Source organism: Lucilia sericata, unplaced genomic scaffold (genome assembly GCF_015586225.1).
Source record: "Lucilia sericata isolate MDLA Ls3-8-SP2 unplaced genomic scaffold, ASM1558622v1 Contig000029F_arrow, whole genome shotgun sequence".
NCBI classification, from domain to species: Eukaryota; Metazoa; Arthropoda; class Insecta; order Diptera; family Calliphoridae; genus Lucilia; species Lucilia sericata.
Window position 1 is genome coordinate 228,738 of NW_023994067.1, and position 23,869 is coordinate 252,606.

The following is a 23,869-nucleotide window of genomic DNA, read 5'->3' on the forward strand; positions in this document are numbered from 1 at the left end:
GCGATTATACAAATACATATATTATTTTAATGAATACATACATATAATAATAATTAAAAACATATAATTGTTGTTGTAAATTAGACTAACATCTTTTACTTAAGTCAACATACATATTTATATTTTTGTTGGTTTTTAATTTGTTGTTTTTTTTTAAACTTTTTAAGTAGTGTAGTATAAAAATGTATTTGCAAAACCCATCCAAAATAAAATGGTTAATATATGTATAAAATAAAGATAAATGTTTACATGTATGTAATAACATTTTATAAATGAAAAACAAATTTTTTAAATATAAACAAATTATTGATAATGTTTTGTTTAAACGCATAATAAAGAGAAATAATAGTTTTCTAAATTTATAACATATTGGTTATTTATAATGTATATGTATATGTAAATATGTGTTATATAATTTTTAATATTAAAATAAAATGTTTGATTACTTGCTAACAATTAATAACTAACAACAACTTATAATTATTTTGTAATGGCATCTCCTTATAAAATGATGATTACTTTGTTTAAGGTACGTGTGAGTGTAACAGCAATAAATCTCATCAGCGCCAAGGGATTTTTAATCATTATTCGGCTACATAGATTTAGTGGATGTATTTATTTATTTATTTAGATATTATGTGATGAAATTTCACTGACCAAAAACTTTAAAATGTAATGCAGCCTTCAGTTTCTTCTCCATTTTCCTTAGATTCATCAATTGATTTTCTAATTCCTTGTTTTTAAGTGTAAGTTCTATTTCTTCTCTCTCCAAAGCATTATCACGTTCCTTGTGCTTCAAACGGGATTTGCGACTGGCTTCGTTATTTTTCGCACGCTCTAGCACTTTTTTCTGTTCACTTTCACTTAAGTGTTGAATTTGTGAACGATCTGGTATGTCACTGTGTGTTTTAGCAGGACGACCACGGCCTCTTTTGGTGGTAAATGAGGCATTTGATATGGTAGCTATGGACGAGGCGGGAGAACTTGGTGCTGTATTTACGAAACTAGTTTGATTTGAGATGGAATTAAAACTGAAAGGTGTATTTGGAGGTGTAAAGTCATTTGTAATCTCATCTACAATTATTTCCGATTTGACTGAGTCACATTTTGGAGAGGTTGATATTAGATCGTTATAAATAGTAATAATGGAATCCACTGCTGTTTGGCCCATGGTATCGTCGTTGAACTAAAAGAAAAATAAAACAGTTAAAAGATTAGACAAGTTTTAGAAAAAGTTACTTAAGTACATATTGTTTAATTATTTTGTTTTAAATGTAATTAAAAAAAACACTAAAAATTCACAACTGCAATCTTAATTCATTGAATTTTATAAATAAAACATAGTTTAAAATATAATTATAGTTAAATAATATAGACAATACAAATAAATTCCCAATTTGTTCAAAGAAATTGAGTGTTTTGAAAAGATATTTGATTTTAAGTTAATCATCCTTCTTTCCTGGGCATATGTATGTATAAACATTAACTACAGTAAATTATTATTACCTGATCAATAATATCTATAACTTTTGGTGTGGTTATTTCAGTTTGTTGTGACAAAATATTTTCCCTGCATGCTGTAGTATCCAAACGTAGTTTACGACGCTTTTCCAACATATGTTGGCTGGTCTGTGAGCTGTTGCGTTTTAAGGGATTTACTAAAAGTGTTTCCTTAAAACCAGTCATGTTGTTCTCGTCATTGTATTCTGATGGAAATATCATATTTATATCTTCTTCAAATACGCCACACATTTCGTCATATGATGGTGTTGGAGTCGAATTTATGTATGGTTCAGCTTTAGCTATTTCTTTAATCAGATTTTGTGACGATTGAGACTGAGAATTACATGATGTTAACATTACTTCGTTTGGTTGGGAACTATTGAAAATATCTTCGGAGGAGAGACCGTAGTTAATGTTTAAATCGACAGCATGCTCATGTGTATCAAGTGTTGAACTGAAATCGAAGTCATCTAATTCCAAATCGTCGATTGCATGAGGTGCAACGGCAAATATTTCATCATTGATGTTATTGCTTCCAGCCATTTCGTTAATGTTGTTGATGTTATTATTATTAGTGGTGGTGGTGGTGGTATTATTGTTGCTAGTATTATTAATGTTGTTGTTGTTGTTATTGTTATTATTGAACAATATATCTTCCAACATCATTTGTAATTCAAATTGATGCTGTTTAAATTTGTTATCCTCATCAACTTCAGTCAACGATTGTTGGTGTTGTTGAGGATATTGTAGTGGTTGTTGTAGATGCTGTTGGTTTACTTGCACTTCCAACGCTGTTTCCTTGTCCTTGCTGTTATTTTCCGTCAACAGATTTATATCAAATTCAAAATTTTCTAACGTATCCAAAAAGTTATTCACTTCGTTTCCTTTTTCGTTGCTGTGGTTGTTGTTACTAATGTTGCTGCTGTTGTTCTTGTTGGTGTTATTGTTAAAAATATTATCTGTAGTAACAGGTAAAGTTGATGCGGCGGTAACTTCTTGTAAGTATTCTATAGTTGTAGATTATTTTTTGTAAAAAAAAAACAAAATAAATTAGTAAAATTTCTAAATTCAATTAACCTACAAATTATTAGTGCCTAAATATTGATTCAGTCTTCTAAATAAACAAATTGTATGTCGAAAAAGTCCAAGTAGTGCAATGACAATAAATATGCGATCGTTAAATAGACTTTTTTAAATTAAGAATTAAAAAATCATATTATGTGTAAACTCTTTCAAATACTGTTAAAATAACTCTTCCTAATTTGTTCCTCTGTTCTCAACTCTGTTAAGCCAAAAGTATTAAATGAAGCATACTTTCGTGCGGGGGGTATGTGAAAATGAGACAACTATTGTTATCAATATCAAAGAAAGACAAAAAATATTTTGCAAAAATCAAAACAAAATAAAAAAAATTGTTGTGAAATTCAAATAAAAACACATTTTATTTGAAATGCTTTCTTATTTACTGTAATAAATAATTTTTATTCAATTTTTATACAGGTCGAAATATTAAGAATAAAATGGAAAAATTGTTTTTCTGTAAACATAAAATGAAAAACAAAAATGTCACGTGAAGACTTGTATTATATCATTAATAAAATAAAAGGGTTAAGAATATTAAAGTGCAATAAATTTCTATAAAAATTATTACAAAATAATTAAAATTCTTTTGGAAGATTGCTTTAAAATTATTTAATAAAATAAGAAAATTATAAATAATAACAAAAATCTACTTTTGTTTTTGAACCAACTTTATCTGGCAAACTGCAAAAGTGAAATATACTCAATTGAAAATAAAAGCCGACAAAACCATGCATGATTCATGTTTATGTCTTTTTTTTTTTTTATTTTGCAAACACTCACAAAAACAAATCAAGAAAAATATAATGAGAAAGAGAGTACAAGAGAGTGTTTTTTTTTTTTGTATTTCCTAGAATTGTAGTTCAGCTGTTTTGTATCTACAAGATATACACGAACACATACAATACAACATGTGTATAAATTATTGTGTGTTTTTATTTCTGTTGTGCATGCACAGGCATGATTCTGTTTGTTTGAAACATTTAACAAGAAATTCAACCAACAGCTGATGAAAATATTAAGTATACGTTTAAAAGGGGTTTAGTATTGGATTTAAGTTTTATGCACAATATACAATTAAATAATTTATATAAAATATGTAGTTGAATTTTTTTTAATATAGTTTTTAAATTGTTAGTATAAAAAAAGTCTTATAACTATTTGGGCAAATATTTATTTTTTCATGCATTTCCCTATGAATTTTGGGAACAGTTAAAATTCTAAAACAAAATTTGTCTGTTAAAACTTCGATAAATTTCAAATTCATTACGGCATCAATAATTAAATGGAAAGTTAATTTTCTTTATGTTACAAAAAAAAAAAAAATAGTTTTTAAATCATGTAATTTTTAATCAATTTGATTGTTTTCATTTTTTAAAACTAAATAATTTTGGTAACAAAAATATTAAACATGTTAAAATTAAAATAGTGAATGTATTACCTTAATCTTTGACCAAGATAAACCTATCGCTGTCACGTTTACTTTGCGACTAAAAACAAATCTATATCACAGTACATTTTTAATAACAGAGAAAACAAAATTAAATATCATCATAGAGGGAGAAAAATATATGGCATTTATTCAACAAATGAGAGAGAAACATTTAGAGAATTTTTTTTTTCAGATTGACGAGCGAGAGCAATGTATTTGCATTGTCTTTGTTTGTGCTTTTTTCATGTTATTTTGCAAACAAATTTACCTCCAAGATCATACAAAAAAAATCCAATTCTTTTTTTTCAAATAAATTTAATAATTTTCTGTTTCTTCTTTTAAAGTGTTGTCGTGCCTATTGATCTCTTTTTAACAGTTCTTTCGCTGCGAAGACACATTAATTATTTAAAGTGTGTAAAAGAGATGAACTAATATTTTGATTAGACGTAACAAGTGTCATTTCCTTTTCCAAACAAAAAAAAATCTATAACAATTAATGTTAATATTTTATTTTGTATTTATTTATGTATGTATGTATTTGTATGTAATACATGTGTAACATGGTGAAATTAATTTTATTTGCACATTTAGGGGGAGGAGGTGGGAATAAAATTGAAAACAGAAAAATAATTATTATAACTCATCTTGTATAATTAACATGCTAAGAACTAAAACAAAGAAAAATGGATACATATTACTAAGTATAAGGGGTTTTTCAACAAAATATCGCTCATATGTTACAAACTATAGTTTCGGGTAAAAGGGCTTTGATAATGTCATTTTACTATTCTTCAAAAACTATTAGAAAAACAAGTACTAAAGTATACATGTAGTCGGACATGGCCGATCCTCAACAAATTGGGAGCAGGGATGTATTTTTGTATAGACATTAGTTATGCTGAATTTCAACGCATAATGATTATAAGTCAATTTTTTTAAAGGGGTCAAACGACGGCCGCTCATTACAAAAATCGGCATTGTCATTTATACCTATGTATATAAAACATAGTTGTGCCAACTAACCTAACGGACCTTTACATATATATAACAAAAATCGTTATCGCTCCTAAAATAATAATTAACATTTATAATTTTTGCGTGTCATTGACCTTTTTCGACATATGCAGCTCAACGTTTTAGTTCTTATAATAGCAAAAATACATAATGAGTTATAATAATTAAGTGTTTTATATTAAATTTCAATACCTTCCCCACTCCTATCAATAATCTGCTAACTGTCCAATTATGTAAATGAAATCCACATTTTCACACCCTTCGTGAGAAGGTAAAGGCACTTTGTTTTTCCTATAAAGTATATGAATCATTATAGATATATGAGAATTTTGCTATTGAAAATCAGTTAATAAATAACAGAAGTATGAGTAAAATGCCGAAAACCACATGATTTTTGCACAATTTTGAATATACATATTTTCGATTTAGATATAGACAATAAGTTATTGGGTTAAAACCAAAACTAGAACATATTACTACGCCGTAGGCAGTAGAGTTCTATCAGTACTTGGAAAATAGTTTTATAATTTTCTCCTATTTGGTCGAACGTCATTTAGCTCTAAATTACAAAAATTCAATATTACGATTTCCACATAATAACACGTCTCACAATCTTTAGAACTTTTGGAGTTATCGTTCACTTTTTCGTAGTTTAACGATTGGAAACCGAATTGCGTATTTTACAAAAAACAGTTTGACAAATTTTCTAGATATTTTCTGAATTATGTTATTCAAATAAAATGTTGAAATCTTTGCTTCAAAATACAAAATGTAATTATTAATTACGTTTTAATGAATTAAATGTAATAATTTGTTCAATAGCATTAAAAAATCTTACAATGAGTCTTCCATATTGTTAACCTTTATGGAATAATTAACATTTTAAATTTAAATTAAATGATCATTTTATGTGGGTAGAGTTTCCTAGAGTTTAATTTTATAAAATAAAAATATTTATCAAAAATTAAAGAAAGTTAATAAAGAGATTTAATCCGTAATTTGTCAAAATTAGCACAACTATTCGGCTTAAAAATATTCATTATTTCATTAGAAATTAAAGAAAATAAATATTTAATCAACTTACAAGATGTTCTAGATAATAATTTTTTTTTTGTCAAAACACTTGCTGATAGTCTTGTAAAATATTTAAACACACGTCAATTAAAAATTATAAACTGCGAAATCACTTTACAACTGAATTTAAGGAAGGTTTATCGAGAAATGTAGGGTTGCATTGATTGAAAAATTTATAAGGCGACAAACAAAAATAAAAGAGAAAGATACATTGATCATTGTTTTAATTTAATATTTGGTTAGTTCTCATGTTAACCAATACCAAAGTATTATTTACTATTCGTATTAACCAACACCATTTTGTTTACATTCGGTTAAATATTTTCTTTATTCGTAAAATAATACAAGTAGGAAAGTATAGTCGGGCATGGCCGACCATATAATACCCTACACCATGAGTATATTTTAAAAATTGTATTTTTCATAAAGAAACTTTTATGTTGAATTTTACCTTAATTCCAAAGTATTTAAGCAATTTATTGATAAAAAAAACTAATTTTCTAAATATAAATATATAATTATATAGGAGTATGGGCCAAACATGGGCCGATACTCATTCAATTTGGGAAAAGGATATATTTTTAAATAACAGTTAGTTATGTTGAGTTTCATTGCGATACAAATGGTTACAAGTCAATTTTAGACGTTTAAGACATTTTTTGAAGGGGGGTTTGTTTGGGGGCTAGGGTCAATAAGGGCCGATCATTACGAAAATCTGCAGTTCATTTATACATATTTGTGCCAATTTTTAGATAGATAATAGTACATTTGACGTAATTATGGCATAAAAAGCCCAAATCGGGAGGTGAAATAATGGACCTATTTCAACCATTTTCAATAGGCTTCGTCCCTGTACCAAAAAACAAGTTTGGTACAAATTTCATCTAAATTATCTTGAAAATTGCGGCCTGTACCTTAAGCACAAGATTTACATGAACAGCCAGCTAGCCGGACAGACGGACGGACGGACTTGTCTTAATCGACTCAAAAAGTGATTGTGAATCGATCGGTATACTTTAAGGTGGGTGTAGGACAGTATAATACCCTCCCCACTATAGTGGTGTAGGATATAAAAAATAATTAAAAAACTCCTTCGCATGACGTATTTGCAAAATAAGAAAAACGATCTATAAATTCTTATACATGTTGACCTACAAAATCATAACGAGGGGTTGTTAAGTGTCTTTTCAAATACAAAAACAAAAATCGGGTAAATCCCCAACTCTCATTAAATTGGGAGTGAAAATTAAGAGACACTTAACTCCCACCTGTATGCTGAAAAGCACAAACATAAAGAAATTATTGAGAAAGAGAGAAAGAAATAAAATTGTGTTTGCAATGAAAATACAAAATAAAAAATACATACATATGAATGTATGTATATTATTTTCATTTGTTTGTGAGTGTTTAACAATTTTTGAGATACTTTTTTATTTTAAACTCTTCTTTTACTATTCCTCTTGTCACCAGATTCGCATTTTGTTATGTTATTGAATTTCACAACTAATTTTAAAGTGACGTAGAATTTTAGTGTTAAATTAAAGAAAATGTGTAATTTTTTTTTTTTATAAATTTTATGCATGTTGCTGCATGTTTCTAATGCTGATTTATTTTTTAACCAATTTTCAAATTTTCTGTGTACCTACTTTTCTTTTATTTTAAGGGTGTTTGCTGGTGCTGACGAATTAAATATTCAAATTAAAGGTATTTTCAAGATCTGTCGGGAAAAGGTTCAATAAATAACAAGTAAAAGTGGTATTATATGTACATATTTATGTACATTAGAGGTGGCCAAAAAATATAGATTTTGTTTGGATGGGTCCTACATTATTTATTCGTGGCTAAAACTTACTTGTGTAAAATCGGACAATGGGAACCTGTGCCGAAATAATTATCTTATTATTTCTGAGTTATAGGCATTTGAAAATTTAATTAATTTTAAACCGAATGGATTTACGTGTTATTTAGAAAACTAAATTACCAAAAATTTCAGAACAATATAATTTATAGACCAGGTTCTAAAATTCTAAAGCTGGGATCAGAAAACGAAACACTTTGACCCAAATTTGATATTTTTGTTTACATCACCAGACATGTAAAAAAAACTATCAAATAATCAAGGAAATGCATGATTTTTTGAATATATAGCTAGGAAAATAGTCAATAACGTTGATGTTTGACCTTTGTGTCTATCGTTGGCTAGACAATTGTCTAAAAGATAAGATTTGGTCGAAAAGATTTCAAAGAAATCAAAAAAGTCCTATTGTTTACACAATTTTACACTCTTAAATCGATTTCTGGTATGGGTTCTCGCTATACAATTTGGCTCAAATTGTACACTACTTAGTTTTAGACAATAATGAATAATATGGGACTAATCTAAGAAAAATTCATATTTTTTTTTGGCACATAGGTAAACCTAATTTTAAAATAAATGAAAGTATGGATTTTATGGAAATTCTGAAATTCAAATTTTTCAATTTGGATTCATGCGTGTTCTAGGATCAAAGACTGATATTTCAAAAAAATTGGGTATTAAAAGCAAGCTTTTAGAATAAACCAGTCTTGGATTAAAAAGGTAATTAAAATAAAACATAATTACAGATTTCTCTTTTGGCCGATTTTTAGGTATATAATTTTGATCTGTGAAATGTAAAACAATATGTTTAATTTTGTTATGAATAAAAAATTACATATGTACATACATATGTATGTCGTAAATTTGATAATGGTATACCCGCATCTGAAATCAATTAAACTTTTTTGAATTTTCTCACATATAATAAATTTCATGCATGGGTTTCCAATATTTGAATTCCGAAAATTTTTCTTAAATTTTGAATGAGAATATACATACATATATCGCTTATTTGCTACAAGACAGACATAATACAAATTTCCGATTTGTGTGATATTAAAGTCTTTCGTTTAGTTTTGTCTATTTTCAAAAATGTCTGTTATTTTCGGTTTATGTTCAGATAAGAAACATCTTAACACCTACTTTTTGATTTATGCCGGTCTCGTACTAAATAAGCAATATGTATATAAGGCCATATGTGAAAAACGATAATTAAAGTTAGCAATAGATTAAATCATTGTTAACTTTAATGGTCGGTTTTGCATTGGACATTAATTTCGAATATACATAATTGAAATAAATTTTAACATTTGATGAATCGAAGCAAAAAAATTACAATGAAAATACTATACTCAACAGAATTCACACAAAAAACCAACAATTGCACAGTGCAAATTGTATGTACTCTACTGCTTTACATCAGTACCTTGGCACCAAACACACACTTCTTACATCGTCTTGATCATCATGTGTTTTAACATCCAACCATTTTTTATGGGCCATCACTTGTTCCATGGTTTTCACTTACGAATGGTTCATTGCACTGTGATTTTTTATGTGATATTTGTTTTATTTTGTGCCTAAAACTTTTGTAAACTCTTTTGAGTCCGGGTCAAAATCAAAATAAAATGCAGTAAAAAAAAAAACAAAAAAACAGTCCACGGTCCATGAATGTGTTTCATGATGAGTTTATGTCGTGTTTATACATTAAAAACACATTTATACACACATAACCATGATAAGGACAACTCTGACGCACTGTCACGCATTGAAAAAGTAAACAAATCAGAACTTTTTCGCAGAGATCGAGTGCGGTTTCGAGCATACCAAACCATGTACATACACAGTACTCACCATCTATGAATACCGGAACATTTATCTCTTCAACTGTAGCAGTAGGCGGCATTGCTCCACTCATATCCGCTTGTGAAAGGGACATATCGGCACCTGTCAACTCTATGCCGGCCATTGATGCCAATGTCAATGGTATTTTCGATTGCGCTTGGGCTTGGGATTGTATTATTTTGTTTTTGTTCTCTGACAAATTCGAACTGTTTTTCACTGTACTTTTCACTAATGTATTCTTGACGCTTTCTTGCTTGGTTTGCAACTGTTTGCTTTCGGTCTCCACTGAAGTGGGAGACAATTGATTGGTATTGACTTGTTGTAATATTATTGGGACCTGAGTCGACTCCACTTGGGTGTGATCGGAATATTGTTGCACTTGACTTTGGTTCTGGTATTGAACTGTCTTCTGTGGGACTATTTTCGAATCTTTCTTTAGCACTTGGTTTGTATTGCTTTTCACTGAAAACGTTTGCACTTGCGACCTTGGTAAAAAGGGTATTCTTATGATTTTTGTTTGAGTCTGGCTTGTCACAGTTGCCGTTGTCTTCTGAGGGTGGTGGTGTTGTGATAAATTCAAATTTCGCTGGTGGTGGGGTTGCACTGTTTGTGTTTCCAACCGAACCAGTTGAGGTTTCGAAGGCCTGGTAAGCAAAAATATTCTTGGTTTCGAATTTTGTTGTGGTATTTGAATTAATGTTCTTTGATTCTTGTTGTTGCTGTTCTGGTTTAGATTCTTCTGACTGTTGTTTGGATTCAACAATTGGTTCTTGCTCGAACTGTTTTCTGTAATACTCATTGAGTTTACCAATGGAATTTCGAATATTTCTGGTTGTTGGGGTTCCTGAATCATCAATATTATGCTTTCTGACTTTTCTGAACTTGTTGTAATCGTTATCGTATGCTGCACCTGTTTCTGTTGTTCCGGTTCTAGTTGCTCTGTTTTCGTTAATTTGGTTGTTGTTGTTGGTTTGGGGCCTTGAGTGGCTTGATTGGATTTCAGTGTTGAATGCCATTTTGATCTTGGCTTTAGGGTTTCAATTGAATTTTTATTCGAAATTCCAACAAAAAGAGTTGTATGTAAAATAACAAACGGACAACAGAAAATTGGGGTGTTTAAAAGAATACAGTACAGTTGAATTATTTATAGATTTATAGCGTCAATATAAATTAGACAAATTATGTGGACAAGTTTTATTTATTACGCATTGTTTTGTTTTTAACAATAAATTGTTTATTTAGGTAATAGAGTTGACATAATGAGTGGAGCAATTGCATTTTGTGGAAGAAAAAATAAATAAAAATACCATATTATTGAAGGTCCTTTAGCAAAAACGATTGTTTTGACATTTAAATAAAAAAATATGTACAATTTCGTGAGAAATGTTTTATGAGTGGATGGATTTAGTAGAAATGCTGGTATTTTTTTGCTTTTTTTTTGGTATTTTTTCTATGGTATGTGTATTTTTATTTGATTTTCTTTTTTCATTTTAGTTTTGTTTTTTTTTTTCTTTTTTTATTATTTTCTTATTTTTTCTTTTTTTATTTTATTTTTTTCTTATTTTTTGTTTTTTTTTATTTTCTTTTTTATTTTTTTTTCTTTTTTTATTTTCTTATTTTTTTTTTTCTTATTTTTTCTTATTTTTTTATTTTTTTGTTTGTTTTATTTTTTTTTTATTTTTTTGTATTTTTTTTTTATTTTATATTTTTTTTCTTTTTTTTCATATTTTACTTCTTTTTTCATTTTTTTGATCGCATTAATTTCAGGGAGTGGATAGTAAGTATTATATGGTGGTCTACCAATTGGTAATTATTATTTTTATTCTATATAAAATATTTGAAAATCTTCAAGTATACTTACTTTTAATACACCGTTGGAAAGAAACAATGAAATTGTAAGGGAACCTCTAAACTTGCTCTTTAAAGAGTCTTAGACGCAACTTCCCTTCAAACTGTAACGAAATAATATAAAAAAATCAATTAATAACAATATTTCCAATTATAATGCATTCTAAATAAAAAAATAATATCCAAAAATAAAAGGTAACCTTGTTTAACATTCTAAAATAGATACTAATTTTTCAATTTAAACTGTGGTTAAACTTTAGTTAACATTGCAACTGACATATTTTAACTATCATTATAATATTGACAATAATGAGACTGAAAACCCCAAATTATATTTTCTATATTTCTTAGAAAATATAAAATGAAATTCCTAGTAAAACTAATAAATTTTTTAATGTACATTATACAATATTGTATTATGTATGTAAGTATTTGTACATGAGTTGTAGAAAATACTTTTGAAAATATAAGTCAATTTACAGTGAATCACACAAGTTATTTTGCAAAGATAACTCAGTTCCATAATGAAGCGATTAATGTTGTTATGCAACTGACAAATATTGAGTATATGTAGTTATGCACATTAACTATGAAAAGCGTGGAAAATTTCCGTGTTTAAATAGTTCTAACTTGTAACAAAAATATTACTTTTTTAATATTTAAAGTACTGCGCTATACTATAGACTAGACAATAGATTAGACTATAGACTAGGCTATAGACTAGATTATAAACTAGATTATAAACTAGGCTATAGACTAGACTATAGACTAGACTATTCTATAGACTAGGCTATAGACTAGGCTATATACTAGGCTATATACTAGACTATAGACTGGACTATAGACTAGACTATAGACTATAGACTAGACTATAGACTAGATTATAGACTAGTCTATAGACTAGACTATAGACTAGACTATAGACTAGACTATAGACTAGACTATAGACTAGACTATAGACTAGACTATAGACTAGACTATAGACTAGACTATAGACTAGACTATAGACTAGACTATAGACTAGTCTATAGACTAGACTATAGACTAGACTATAGACTACACTATAGACTAGACTATAGACTAGTCTATAGACTAGACTAGATTATAGACTAGTCTATAGACTAGACTATAGACTAGACTATAGACTAGTCTATAGACTAGACTAGACTATAGACTAGACTATAGACTAGACTATAGACTAGACTATAGACTAGACTATAGACTAGTCTATACGCTAGACTATAGACTAGACTATAGACTAGTCTATTGACTAGACTGTATACTAGACTATAGACTAGTCTATAGACTAGACTATAGTCTATAGTGTAGCATATAGCCTATTCTATAGCATAGTCTATAGTCTAGCCTAGCCTATAGCGTAGTCTATAGTCTAGTCTATGGTCTAGTCTATAATCTAGCTTATAGAGTAGTTTATAGTCTAGTCTATAGTATAATTTTTAGTCAAGTCTATGACTAGTCTATAGTCTATCCTATAGCCTAGTCTATAGCGTAGTCTATAGTCTATTCTATAGTCTTGTCTATAGTCTAGTCTATAGACTAGTGTATAGTCTAGTCTATCCTATAGCCTAGTCTATGGTTAGTCTAGCTTATGGAGTAGTCTATAGTCAAGACTATATATAGACTAGTCTTTAGTATAGTCGATAGTCTAGCCTATAGCCTAGTCTATAGCGTAGTCTATAGCCTAGTCTAGTCTATTGATTAGTCTATAGTCTAGTCTATAGACTAGTTTATAATCTAGTCTATAGCCTAGTCTAATCTATAGTCTAGCGTAGTACTTTAAATATTAAAAAAGTACCCATTTTGTTACAAGTTAGAACTAATTTTTCAATGTATATTAAATCTTAATTAACACTCAGATAATCAGAACTTCAAATTTGAGCCTGATATCTTTATAAAAATGTTGAATTTCTTAAATTAAAAAAAAAAAATTAAGGATTTCGGCCATAGCTAGGAACTATATAGTTTTTTGCATTTAATAACCAAAAGTAGTACAATATTAAAAATTTTATTTTGATCTCCAGTTTTAGTAATTTAAAAAAGACCAGTCTCAAAACTAGTGCTGTAATAAAATATGTATTTTAAATTGCTCTTAGGCGTATTACTCCAGCATCTGTACAAGTGTACGACTACAATTATTAAACACTGTATTTTGTTAAAATGGCTGACAGATAAAATATAGCATTACTAATGTCAATTATTTTTATTATATTTACTAGTTTGCAAAAACATTTATTTGTCATTTAGAAAGCTTTTAAAAGTATTAAACAAATATGTACTAGAATTACAATTTTATAAAAACACAAGTGTAATAATTAAATAAAGCTTTTAAGGTTTTTCCAAGTTGAAAATATATAATTCCACTTAAATTGTACCAAGTAATTATAGATAATTACAGTTTTCATTTGGTAAAAAAATAGAATTTATAAAAACTTTATACGATAGTATATCTTTTTTTTATCGAAAAACAAACACGACAATATGGCAGCCGGCCAAAATGGCGTCATGAGGTTTTTAGCTTATAGAACAAGTTGTATACAAACGTACAGTACAATAAATTCAAAATGCAAATTCGGCCATTAAACAATAAAATAAAAACACAAGAAATGTTTTGGTTTGAAAACACAAAAAAAAAAACTAAACAGAAAAAGTTCAATATTATTTAGTCTTTATGCAAAATGTTTACACACATACTTAGTATGTTTGTTTGTCTGTTCGACCCTCACAGATTGAAATAAAATGTGATCTCAGAAAAAAAAAATTCAAATTACTTTTTCCATATGTTAGTTAGGAAATTTGAAAGTATGTATTAATAATTTTTTTATAAAATAATGATAAGTTTACTTACAGTTATATAATTTAAGCAATCGCTCTATGTAATTGGGGGTTTTTTTAGAAAACCCACGAAAAAATTATAACTTTACAATCGCGGTTTGAGGAAATTTATCGAAAATTTCCTCTAAACGTTTCAAATATAAAAAGAACTTTTGACTTTATTTAATTGCGTAGTTTTTTTTTTAAACCACAAAAAATTACAAAGAAAAACACACACGTCGTCTATTACGTTTTTGTCTACGTTTCTATGAGTTGTTAAAAAAGATTCACTTTATATTATGATTTTTTCTTTCTTATTTTTTTTAAACAAAATATTTCTTTTCTAAGGTAATTATTCTTTTACATTTAGAATTTGTTAAAAACAAATTCACTTTATTTATTGAAAAATCACTCAAATTTAGGGATATTTCCTTATTTTTGGTGTTATGTTATGAAATTGAAACACTTGGATATCGGCCGAATGCGAATTTAAGACAAACTGTTAATATTGTACTTTTGTCAGCAGCAAACTTTCGTTGTGAAATTCATTTTTCAGTACAAATGTTGTGCACAGTCATTCGATTTGATTGTGTGTATCTGTGTGTTAGCTTTTTACACATACCTACACATTGTTTTGTGTTTTTGTTCAACATGTGGATGATGGTTTCTTCTTGAAAGCTCTGAGATACAACAATAAAATTTGTTATAGAAATAAAATAATAAAAAACCCCATATTTTTTGATTAAAAATACTGTTTACTTTGTTTGTGGATTTGTTCGTTTCTTTTAAAATCTTAAGTGGAAAAAAGAGTTATTTAACATGCTGATCATTTGCCAATGGTTCAATTAATTCAATTTTCAACCCAGAGAGCATAGTATACTTTTCTTAAGAATTGAGCATTGAGTGCTGATCCGAATCTGACATATTCTAAGTTTAGGTTTGGATTTAGCTCAGCTCAATCATTAGAAAATTTGTACTTGAGTTCTTTATTGATGTACATAGTATAATACTTATATATAATACTATATATATATTTCGATACTATTTAGCTCAAGGACGAAACATACCGGGTGAGGAATACATTTTGTCAATTTTACAATATTAACGGTAAAATCCATCCATGTATGTATTAAAGGGAATTTTTTATTTTGTATTTCTAAGAGAATTTTGAGTCTTAAATTCCCAAAGAAGGTCTAAAGTTAAAAAAGGCATAGAATTGATTTATATATACAATTTTCTCATAATAATAATATATTCAATGCGATACCTAGTTAAGTATATAGTGTAAAGTGACATAAATTCTAAATTATTTTACTGAAGTGGAACTTATATCGGGTCATGTATTAAAAGTGGTCAGATTTCTGTATAATCAACATATTTTATAAGTCTGCATAGTTCCGATTATATTCTATTCCAGTAAAAAAATGTATGCGTTTCTGTATAAATCTCTAGCAAATCTAAGCTTAATATAAATTGATTTGTATTTATCGAAATTTTTATTTGGATTCATTAAGAATGTAATAAAATAAAAGTTTTTTTTTTAACTTATAATGTGAAGATAAATTATTAAGTGGCATGATTAAGGAATGTTTGTGTGTTACTAAAATATATTTCGATTTCTAAAATAAGCCTTTCATATTTCTAACAATATCCCAGTATTTTCATTACCTTAATGTACTTCGGAAATGTTTACTAAACCCATAAATCAAAATGAACATTTTTTTAAAACTTAACAACTAAATTGATTTTAATTTGGCGTGATTAATAGAGAAATGAGACTCGTACTTTCCAAAATTTATTGAACACTGCATCACAAATATGATGCTTAGTGATCTCTTTCATCACAAATTATTATTATTTTTTTCTATGAAATTCCAGTTATTGGCATATATGCAAGTTCAATGGAATTTTAAATACATAAGATTTCTGAGATTTTATTGCAAATAAAAAAATGTTTGTTGGGATTTGCAAAAATAAATTTAAATTTCTTTGTTTTTCAATTGTTTGCTAATATTTTTTTCTTTTTTACATATTTATGTATGTACCCTAAGTTTTCTATGTATTTGCGCTGCCATGCTTATTTTATTGGTTAAACATTATTAGAATAGGTGGTACACATTAACTAATAATCTAACTTTCAGTGATAAAGTTGGTATTAAATGTGTGCCTGTAATGTTAATAGATAATTTATATGTTAAAAAATGTCAAATCGATCATATCAACTGATAAAATGTTATAAATAATTAACAATTCAAAGAAAACATTTTTATTCCAAGAAATATGATAAAAAAGTTTGTATGTATTTTAATAATTATTACTGTTAAATAAAAGCTTTTCGTTTAAACATTAGTTATGTGTGATACTAAAAATAACATAAAATATATTGCAAAAATTATAAGTAATTTATTGATAATTTATTGTATTATATAATTTTTAGATTTCTGTCCTGAATCTTATATACCATCCATAAAATCATGCGATTATTCCAATTATGGACCGATCCTTATAGAATTTTACAGAGATTTTTAGTTCTGATAAATGATATATGAGCGTTCAAGAAATTTTCCGGGAAGTACCTTCAAAATGCTTTACTAGTATTTTGAAGTTATGATCTTTTTAAGGGATACCTTATATAACGAGTAGGGTCCATTATGGACCAATCCTCTTTAAACTTAAGATTTTATAGTTAGTATAAATCATGTTTATATCGAATTTCGTTGTTATATTGATCATATTTAGCAAATTATAAATCATATTATAATCAATAATAAACTGGTCCCCACAAAACATGTCAGAGAGATTTTAGTTAATATAAAACCTGCCTATATTGAATTTTGTTGCTATACATATTAGAATTTTGTAGGAAATTAAGAGCCTTACAGTAGTTTTACAAAAACATTTTTTCTCCTATAAAACATGTTTATGTCGAATTTCATCGCTATAAATTACTTTTTTAGCCAATTATAAGCGTTATAGTAATTTTCTGAAGACCTTATATGGGGGCTAGGTGAAATTTTGTAATAACAAACAAACTGCATTAACTTAAAATATGTTGGCAAAAATTTCCGTGGCTAGATCGTTTTAGAATCAAATGAGAACCCAGAATATATACTTTTACTGGTCTTCGACTAATATATGTGTTACAGACGGAATGACAAAATCAATAAACACCCTGTCCTCGGAATAGTAAATATAATTGGCTATAGATAAAGTATATTGTCTGGACATACATTGCCTGCGGAATAGTCTATTGTCCAGACTATGGTTTAGTCTTTTGATTAATCAAAATGTGGACTAGTCCATACATTAGTCTGTGGCATAGTCTGTAGACCAGTGCAGTACGCTAGTCTAAGGACTAGTCTATTGTCTACTCTATTACCCATATATAGTCAATAGACTATAGAAATAATAGACAAGTAATTAAGTATGTACATACTTTTTATTCTAAGAAGTAGACTTTTTGGTAAATTTATGAAAGTACTGCTTCAAAATTTATTTTTTCCACGCCCGATCGTGAACATATATATACATTTCGACCTATTTTATATTGAACTAACCAATCACAATTTTCTGGGATATGTTATAAATTTTAATCGATATTAACTTGATGATTTCTCCCATAAAATCTGAACCACCCTAGTCTATAGTGGCATTTAGGTATATGCTTGAAATTTCCCATCACAGGGGAATGGTGTGTTTTTATAAAAAAAGCTTTGAATACGTACATACATGTTCAAAATACAGGGAAATAAAAATATTGCTGTTGCTGTATGGGTAAATCTATATGTTGTACAAGAAACTTTACAAACACATTCAACTAATTCTTGGAACTGACAAAGCTTTTGTAATTTGTTTTTATTATTGTTTGATTTTATTTTTTTATAATCTTATCGTTTGTTGTGGTTATATTCTTCCATCTCTTTCTTTCCTACACAAATGGATGGCTACTAAAAGAAAAATGTGAACTGCTAATGTTATACATACATACTAAAGTAACTGAGTTTTAAAAAAAAAGTTTTATGAATGAGTCATCAACAAGTTTATAAGTTTCGCATGTAGATATAAACAATTAGAGATATTTTGTGCTGCAACAAAAACGAACAAATGACAATATACACTTTACGTCTCTATACACCTTTTGATCAAACAATAAAATCGCGGGGAAATCTCCAAAAAATCCCCTTTTTTTAATGTGGTCATTGAAAGTATTGTTGTTGTTTGTAGTTTTCAGATACTTTTGAGAATATGTATGTATGTACATATGTTTATTGTATTACATATATATAGGTATTAATTGGGGTTGCCAATCTCAATAATTATTTTACTTTTCGCAACTTATAGGTACTACAAGTCTGATTTGTAGTATAACTATATACATACTACAATGTACGATTTTAGGTATATGTATCCATCAGGGGAGAGTACGCATCCAAAACGTTATTTGCTTAAATACTGTCAGATCCCCCGATCTATTAAAAAGTTATGAGAAACAAATAAGAATGTTACATCCATATATTCGGTTATACAGAATCTTATATAGCCACCATCAAAGCGGTCGAGCTATAAAAAAGTGAAGATTTTTACTTATGCTAAATTGTATTATGCTAAATTGTATTATATGGAATAGGTCAGAATGAACCGAGCTATACAGCATTTAAAAAAGTTATTAATTTTTTGTTTCTTATAGAACATAGGTATTAATCTTGAATTATATTGCTATTCTAAAATTTTTAAGCCAATTATGAACGTTGAAGCCATTTTCTGAAGGGAACTTAATGGCGCAAGTAATTTCAAAAATTTTAAATTTTTCAAAATATTTGGCAACCTTAAAAATTTAATAACAATAAGTCATTAAGTTAATTATATACACTAAGTTTGTATTATAAAAATCCTACGTGTTTGTAAATTTGTATCTACACCTGCTGTGTGCAATTTTTGTGATGTGTCCATTTTTTTGGCAAATGGTAACTGGTACCACCATTATTTTCACTATATAAACAATAACATTACAGAATATATTCAAAAATAATTTTGTTGATAGTTTTTGTTTTGTAAATAACGTAATGATCATTTAGTCAATTTTTTTCAATATGGCCGCTTTACAATATGTCTGTTTATTATTTTTGCACACGATGAGTTGGCGAAATTCCTTACAGCATTTTAAAATGTAAACAAAATCTAAATATTTTTTTATTTGTCAATTGTTTTTGTTTATATCATTACGTTATAGTAAAAAAGAATAGAATAAGAAAATTTAGAAAAATATAAAGTAAATAGGACCTTAATAAGTTATGAGAAACATTTAGAAAATTAATGACAACTTTGTTTTTTCAAATCAAAACTTAAAAAAATGTCTACTTGTTTCAGTTACATATATGTATGACGTTGTAAACGTCAAAACTAAAATCCAACTTTTCAAGTATATTTGATAAGTAAAAATTTAGTTTAAGTTCATAGCTATTAGAAATAGCTTTAGAAATAGCTTTATAAGCCTTAATGAAATCTTCCAGTTTGGACCCTAGTCCCTAGTCCAACACTGTCTAATTAACTTAATTCAACATTTTAGTTAATAACAACCACATATTAACTTTTTTCCTCCCTACAGACAGAACCACCAGAGAGCAACCATTATTTGTTTTTTGCAATTCATTTATCACTTTACGGTCATTTAGAGATTCCTAGAATTAGTAATTGCATGGGGTACATTCACCAAAATATATTGTAAAAGAAAAAATATAATTATCCCCTAAATAGTGGTTGCGTGTTGTCAAATGACGTTGGTTAAAAGTTTAAAAAAATCAATGGTCATAAAATCGTAGGCGTTAAGTTTATGGATGATTCAATTCAACTTTGTTTTTCTTACACTCAAAAAGATATGGAAAACATATATGTACATATGTATGTACCGCCATATTCATAAAGATATTAATCTTTTATTTATGTTTTATTAAGTACATACATTTTCCATACTAAATTCCTATAATAAACCTATTTTATTAAACATTTTTGAATACGGGAGATATTTTAAAAAACATTTTTTTTCTAATTTTTTTATAAACTAAACTTTTGAAACGATTTCTTAACTATAAACTGATTTTTCTATAAAAGTAGTCATATAAATAGGTGGTAAGGTCAATCTATGAGCGATTGATCGTTATATATTTTGGGAAACAGATTTCATTTCTAATAAAACTAGTTTAATTTAAATTTTAGCGCTATACCAAGATTTTCAAAGCCTCTAATGAATAGATTATAGGAGAGTTTGGGCATTTATAGATTAATCATCATACAATTTGGTGGACAGGTATTGGTTCCTATAAAAATTACTTTTATAGGAACCTTATGTCGAATTTCATTACTATACCGGTATTTATAAGTCAGTTATGGCTGTTTAAACTGCATTCCGGATAGGGCACTTGTATAGGGGCTTTGTTAAATCGTGGACCGATATCCATTTGTAATACCAAACAACTCGCATTAATAAAATATATTTGTGGAACCTAAATTAACCCACATTATAAATTTGTTTCTGGGGTTAGGTTAATATTTCGATGTACAAATTAATATAACCCATTTTTTTGATGGTGGGTATAAATGGTGAATGGTTAAAAGTACATACAAACAGTTTGGATCACCTTTTTTACTACATATTTAAGTTAGAAAACAAAATCTGTATCCAAAACCAAATATGATGTACTAACTACGTGGCCCAATAATAGCTGAACGCAAATAAAATTGTAATACATACATACTACATGATTTTTATTTTAAAAATAATTATTTGTGTAATTAAATCTTAAACTTACCGCGCATCATAATGTTGTTAAACATAGATGACGTTAGATACAATTTCATTGAAACACCTCTACCTCGACGTGTTGTTGCACGACCTTTAATGTTGTTGTTATTGTCAAGGCGTTTAATACGTTTAATAAAATTATTTTTGGTTGTCAACATAAACATTCGTTTATTAAAACAACAAATGTTGCCGATGCCGTGTAAAATGTTTCTGTCACAATGATGCCAACGACCAAGGCACATACGTTTTTGACAAAATAATTGCGATTTTTTTAAAGTCTGTTGTTTACAGTGTAAATGTTGCATAGCACTCGCAATAATGTTGCGATACAAGTTTTGTTCTACGATACTTGTTGCGGTGCAAGTATCTAAACAATTAGATGTTGTTGATGTGTTATTTGCTCTTGCCAACAAAGAAGCAGCAATAACAGCCAACATAATAAAAACACGTAAATTGAAAGTTATTCTTTCTTTTTTTTTTTTGTACTTCTCTATGAAAGAGCGAATTTGGGTATTGTGTACTTTTGAGATACGAAACTAATGCACGTGGAGTTTATGAAACTGGCTTAAATTTTAAAACTTATAATAAACAAAATGCAATGCGTCTTTCGCAGAATTTTTTGTAAGAAAATACAAAATTTTTGCTTTAAAATTTTTAATACTTAATATTTTTTCACTTCTTTTTTAATAACAATTTTCCACAAAATTATATAATTTTATTAATTAATAACGTTCTATGAATATGAAATCTTTATAATATTGTTCAAAAAAAGCCATTAGTTTGCAATTGGTAGCCACAATTTTAAATTATATTATTAGTGATTAAGATGATTTTTTAATTTCATCAATTTATTGTATTATTTGTATAAATTTTACACAAAGAAAATACACACACAAACACATTTAAATACACTTTTTTTAATTTATTTTTTAATTGTTGCTTTTCTTTTTTAGTTTAATTTGACAGCTGATTCCACTATCTCTTTGTTTTTCTTATTTGTATTTTTATTCGCTATTCGAGAACGTTTTATTTTTAATTAGATAGGTATTTTGTTGATTTTCTTTAAGCTTTTGTTTCACCAGCGTAAAATTTTGTTAAACGTTTGTCTTATTAATGAAGTTCACAAATAAACTAAATTTTTATTCCGACACTGTTCCCTTCATGAAATTTTTTTTTTATGTTTCTTTTTGCAAAATCGTGTTTTATTGTTTGTTTTGTTGTTGTTAATATTATTGACGTACTAGTAGTAGACTTACATATGAATATAAATACCGCATTACTACCCTATACTAAAGAGAGATAGAAAACTCAAATGTAAACCTAAGGTTGCCATATTTTCTTAAGATTCACTCACCTCTAACTAAAGAAGAATTAGTGATTAAGTCTTTTCTGTGTTGGAATTATATTATACGTAATAATTTAAAATAATAATTTTACATTAAAAAGTAATTCCTTCAAATCTTTAGACAAATATAATTGATTGTAGTTTAAAAATCTTTTCAAATTTATAACTAATTTGTTAAAATAAATTCCCTCATCCGGTAACATTATTTCAGCTGATGAATAATTTAATAATGTTAGACAATTGAGAGAATATAAACAAGTTGAATGCTCTTTATTTTATTTTTTGTTTTACTTGTGAGATTTACATTTCAAAATTTTGTTAAATTCTTGAACTTGACAGTACTTTTTCAGTCAGAATTAGATAAGTTTTATAATCTATAATTATTTTATTTTTAAAAAAGATTGATAACATTTATTAGACTAATTGCATTCAATCCATAGAAAATAAATTATGTATTTGAAATTGTTATAGATAATAATATTGATTTCAAAACAATATTGAAGAAAACTTTTTTTTATTAATATGACGCTTTTTGAATGACGCACAGCGAAGGTATTTAAAAAATGGAATTTGTTGCAGTTAGTAGATCGAGAAATTCTGAGCTATATACTATTATACTACGTATATACCCTTTTTATGTTTTACTTATAGCTCAGGAATTTTTCTTGACATCATTGTAGTAACTCATGCATTTTTCTTGCATTCCCATTCATAGTCGAAATCATGAGTTCTCACATCGATACTTCCTTCCGACGTTAATGTAATGTAGTAGATTCGATTTTTCAAACTCAAACGCATCGATATTTTATTGAAAAATTATGTTCAGCGATTAGGCAAATTTTGCCTTAATATAAAGAATGAAATATTTCCGGTGGAAATGTGTTTTCAAAAGGATGGCGCTATATGCCATATCTTATTGAACTCCCGAAATCCTCTTGATTTCGTTCTAGATTAGCTGAACGAAGATTCATTTAGCGATCGCTACTCAAATTCCACCATCTTTTTCTTATACCAATTTGTTTTAATAACATCTTTACAGATCTATAGATCTTTTTCAATTTCGAAAAGTTTTTTTTTATACCCTCCACCACCATCAGTGGTGATAGAGGGTAAATATAATTTTGTTATTCCGTGTGTAACACCATGAAATATTCATCTGAGACCCAACAAAGTATATATGTATATTCTGGGGCCTTATCAAAATCTGAGTCAATTTAGCTATGTCCGTCTGTCCGTCTG

At 27.7% G+C, this 23,869-nt stretch overlaps 1 protein-coding gene across 2 annotated transcripts; it reads right to left on the reverse strand.

The window, feature by feature from the left end:
- Positions 1-49: 49 nt before the first annotated feature.
- Positions 50-22,439, reverse strand: LOC119610726 (putative mediator of RNA polymerase II transcription subunit 26). Of its 2 annotated transcripts, none has more exons than XM_037966079.1 (5): positions 21,293-22,439; positions 11,668-11,758; positions 9,816-10,833; positions 1,507-2,510; positions 50-1,186 (listed from the first exon to the last, which is right to left on the reverse strand). In XM_037966079.1, exons 3-5 carry the CDS (start codon positions 10,657-10,659, stop codon positions 650-652), a joined length of 2,385 nt encoding a protein of 794 aa, XP_037822007.1. In that variant the 5' UTR covers positions 10,660-10,833; positions 11,668-11,758; positions 21,293-22,439; the 3' UTR covers positions 50-649. The 2 variants fall into 2 exon arrangements, with proteins under 2 accessions (XP_037822007.1, XP_037821999.1); XM_037966071.1 differs by lacking the exon at positions 21,293-22,439 and adding an exon at positions 14,521-14,999.
- Positions 22,440-23,869: the final 1,430 nt, after the last annotated feature.

Coding starts and splice junctions, on each gene's coding strand:
- LOC119610726 (XM_037966079.1), bottom strand. CDS start 10,659: ATGATTCAGGAACCCCAACAACCAGAAATATTCGAAATTCCATTGGTA. Junction 2,511..9,815: donor TGTTCCGGTATTCATAGATG/GTGAGTACTGTG, acceptor CTACAACTATAG/AATACTTACAAGAAGTTACC. Junction 1,187..1,506: donor TTATAGATATTATTGATCAG/GTAATAATAATT, acceptor TTTTTCTTTTAG/TTCAACGACGATACCATGGG.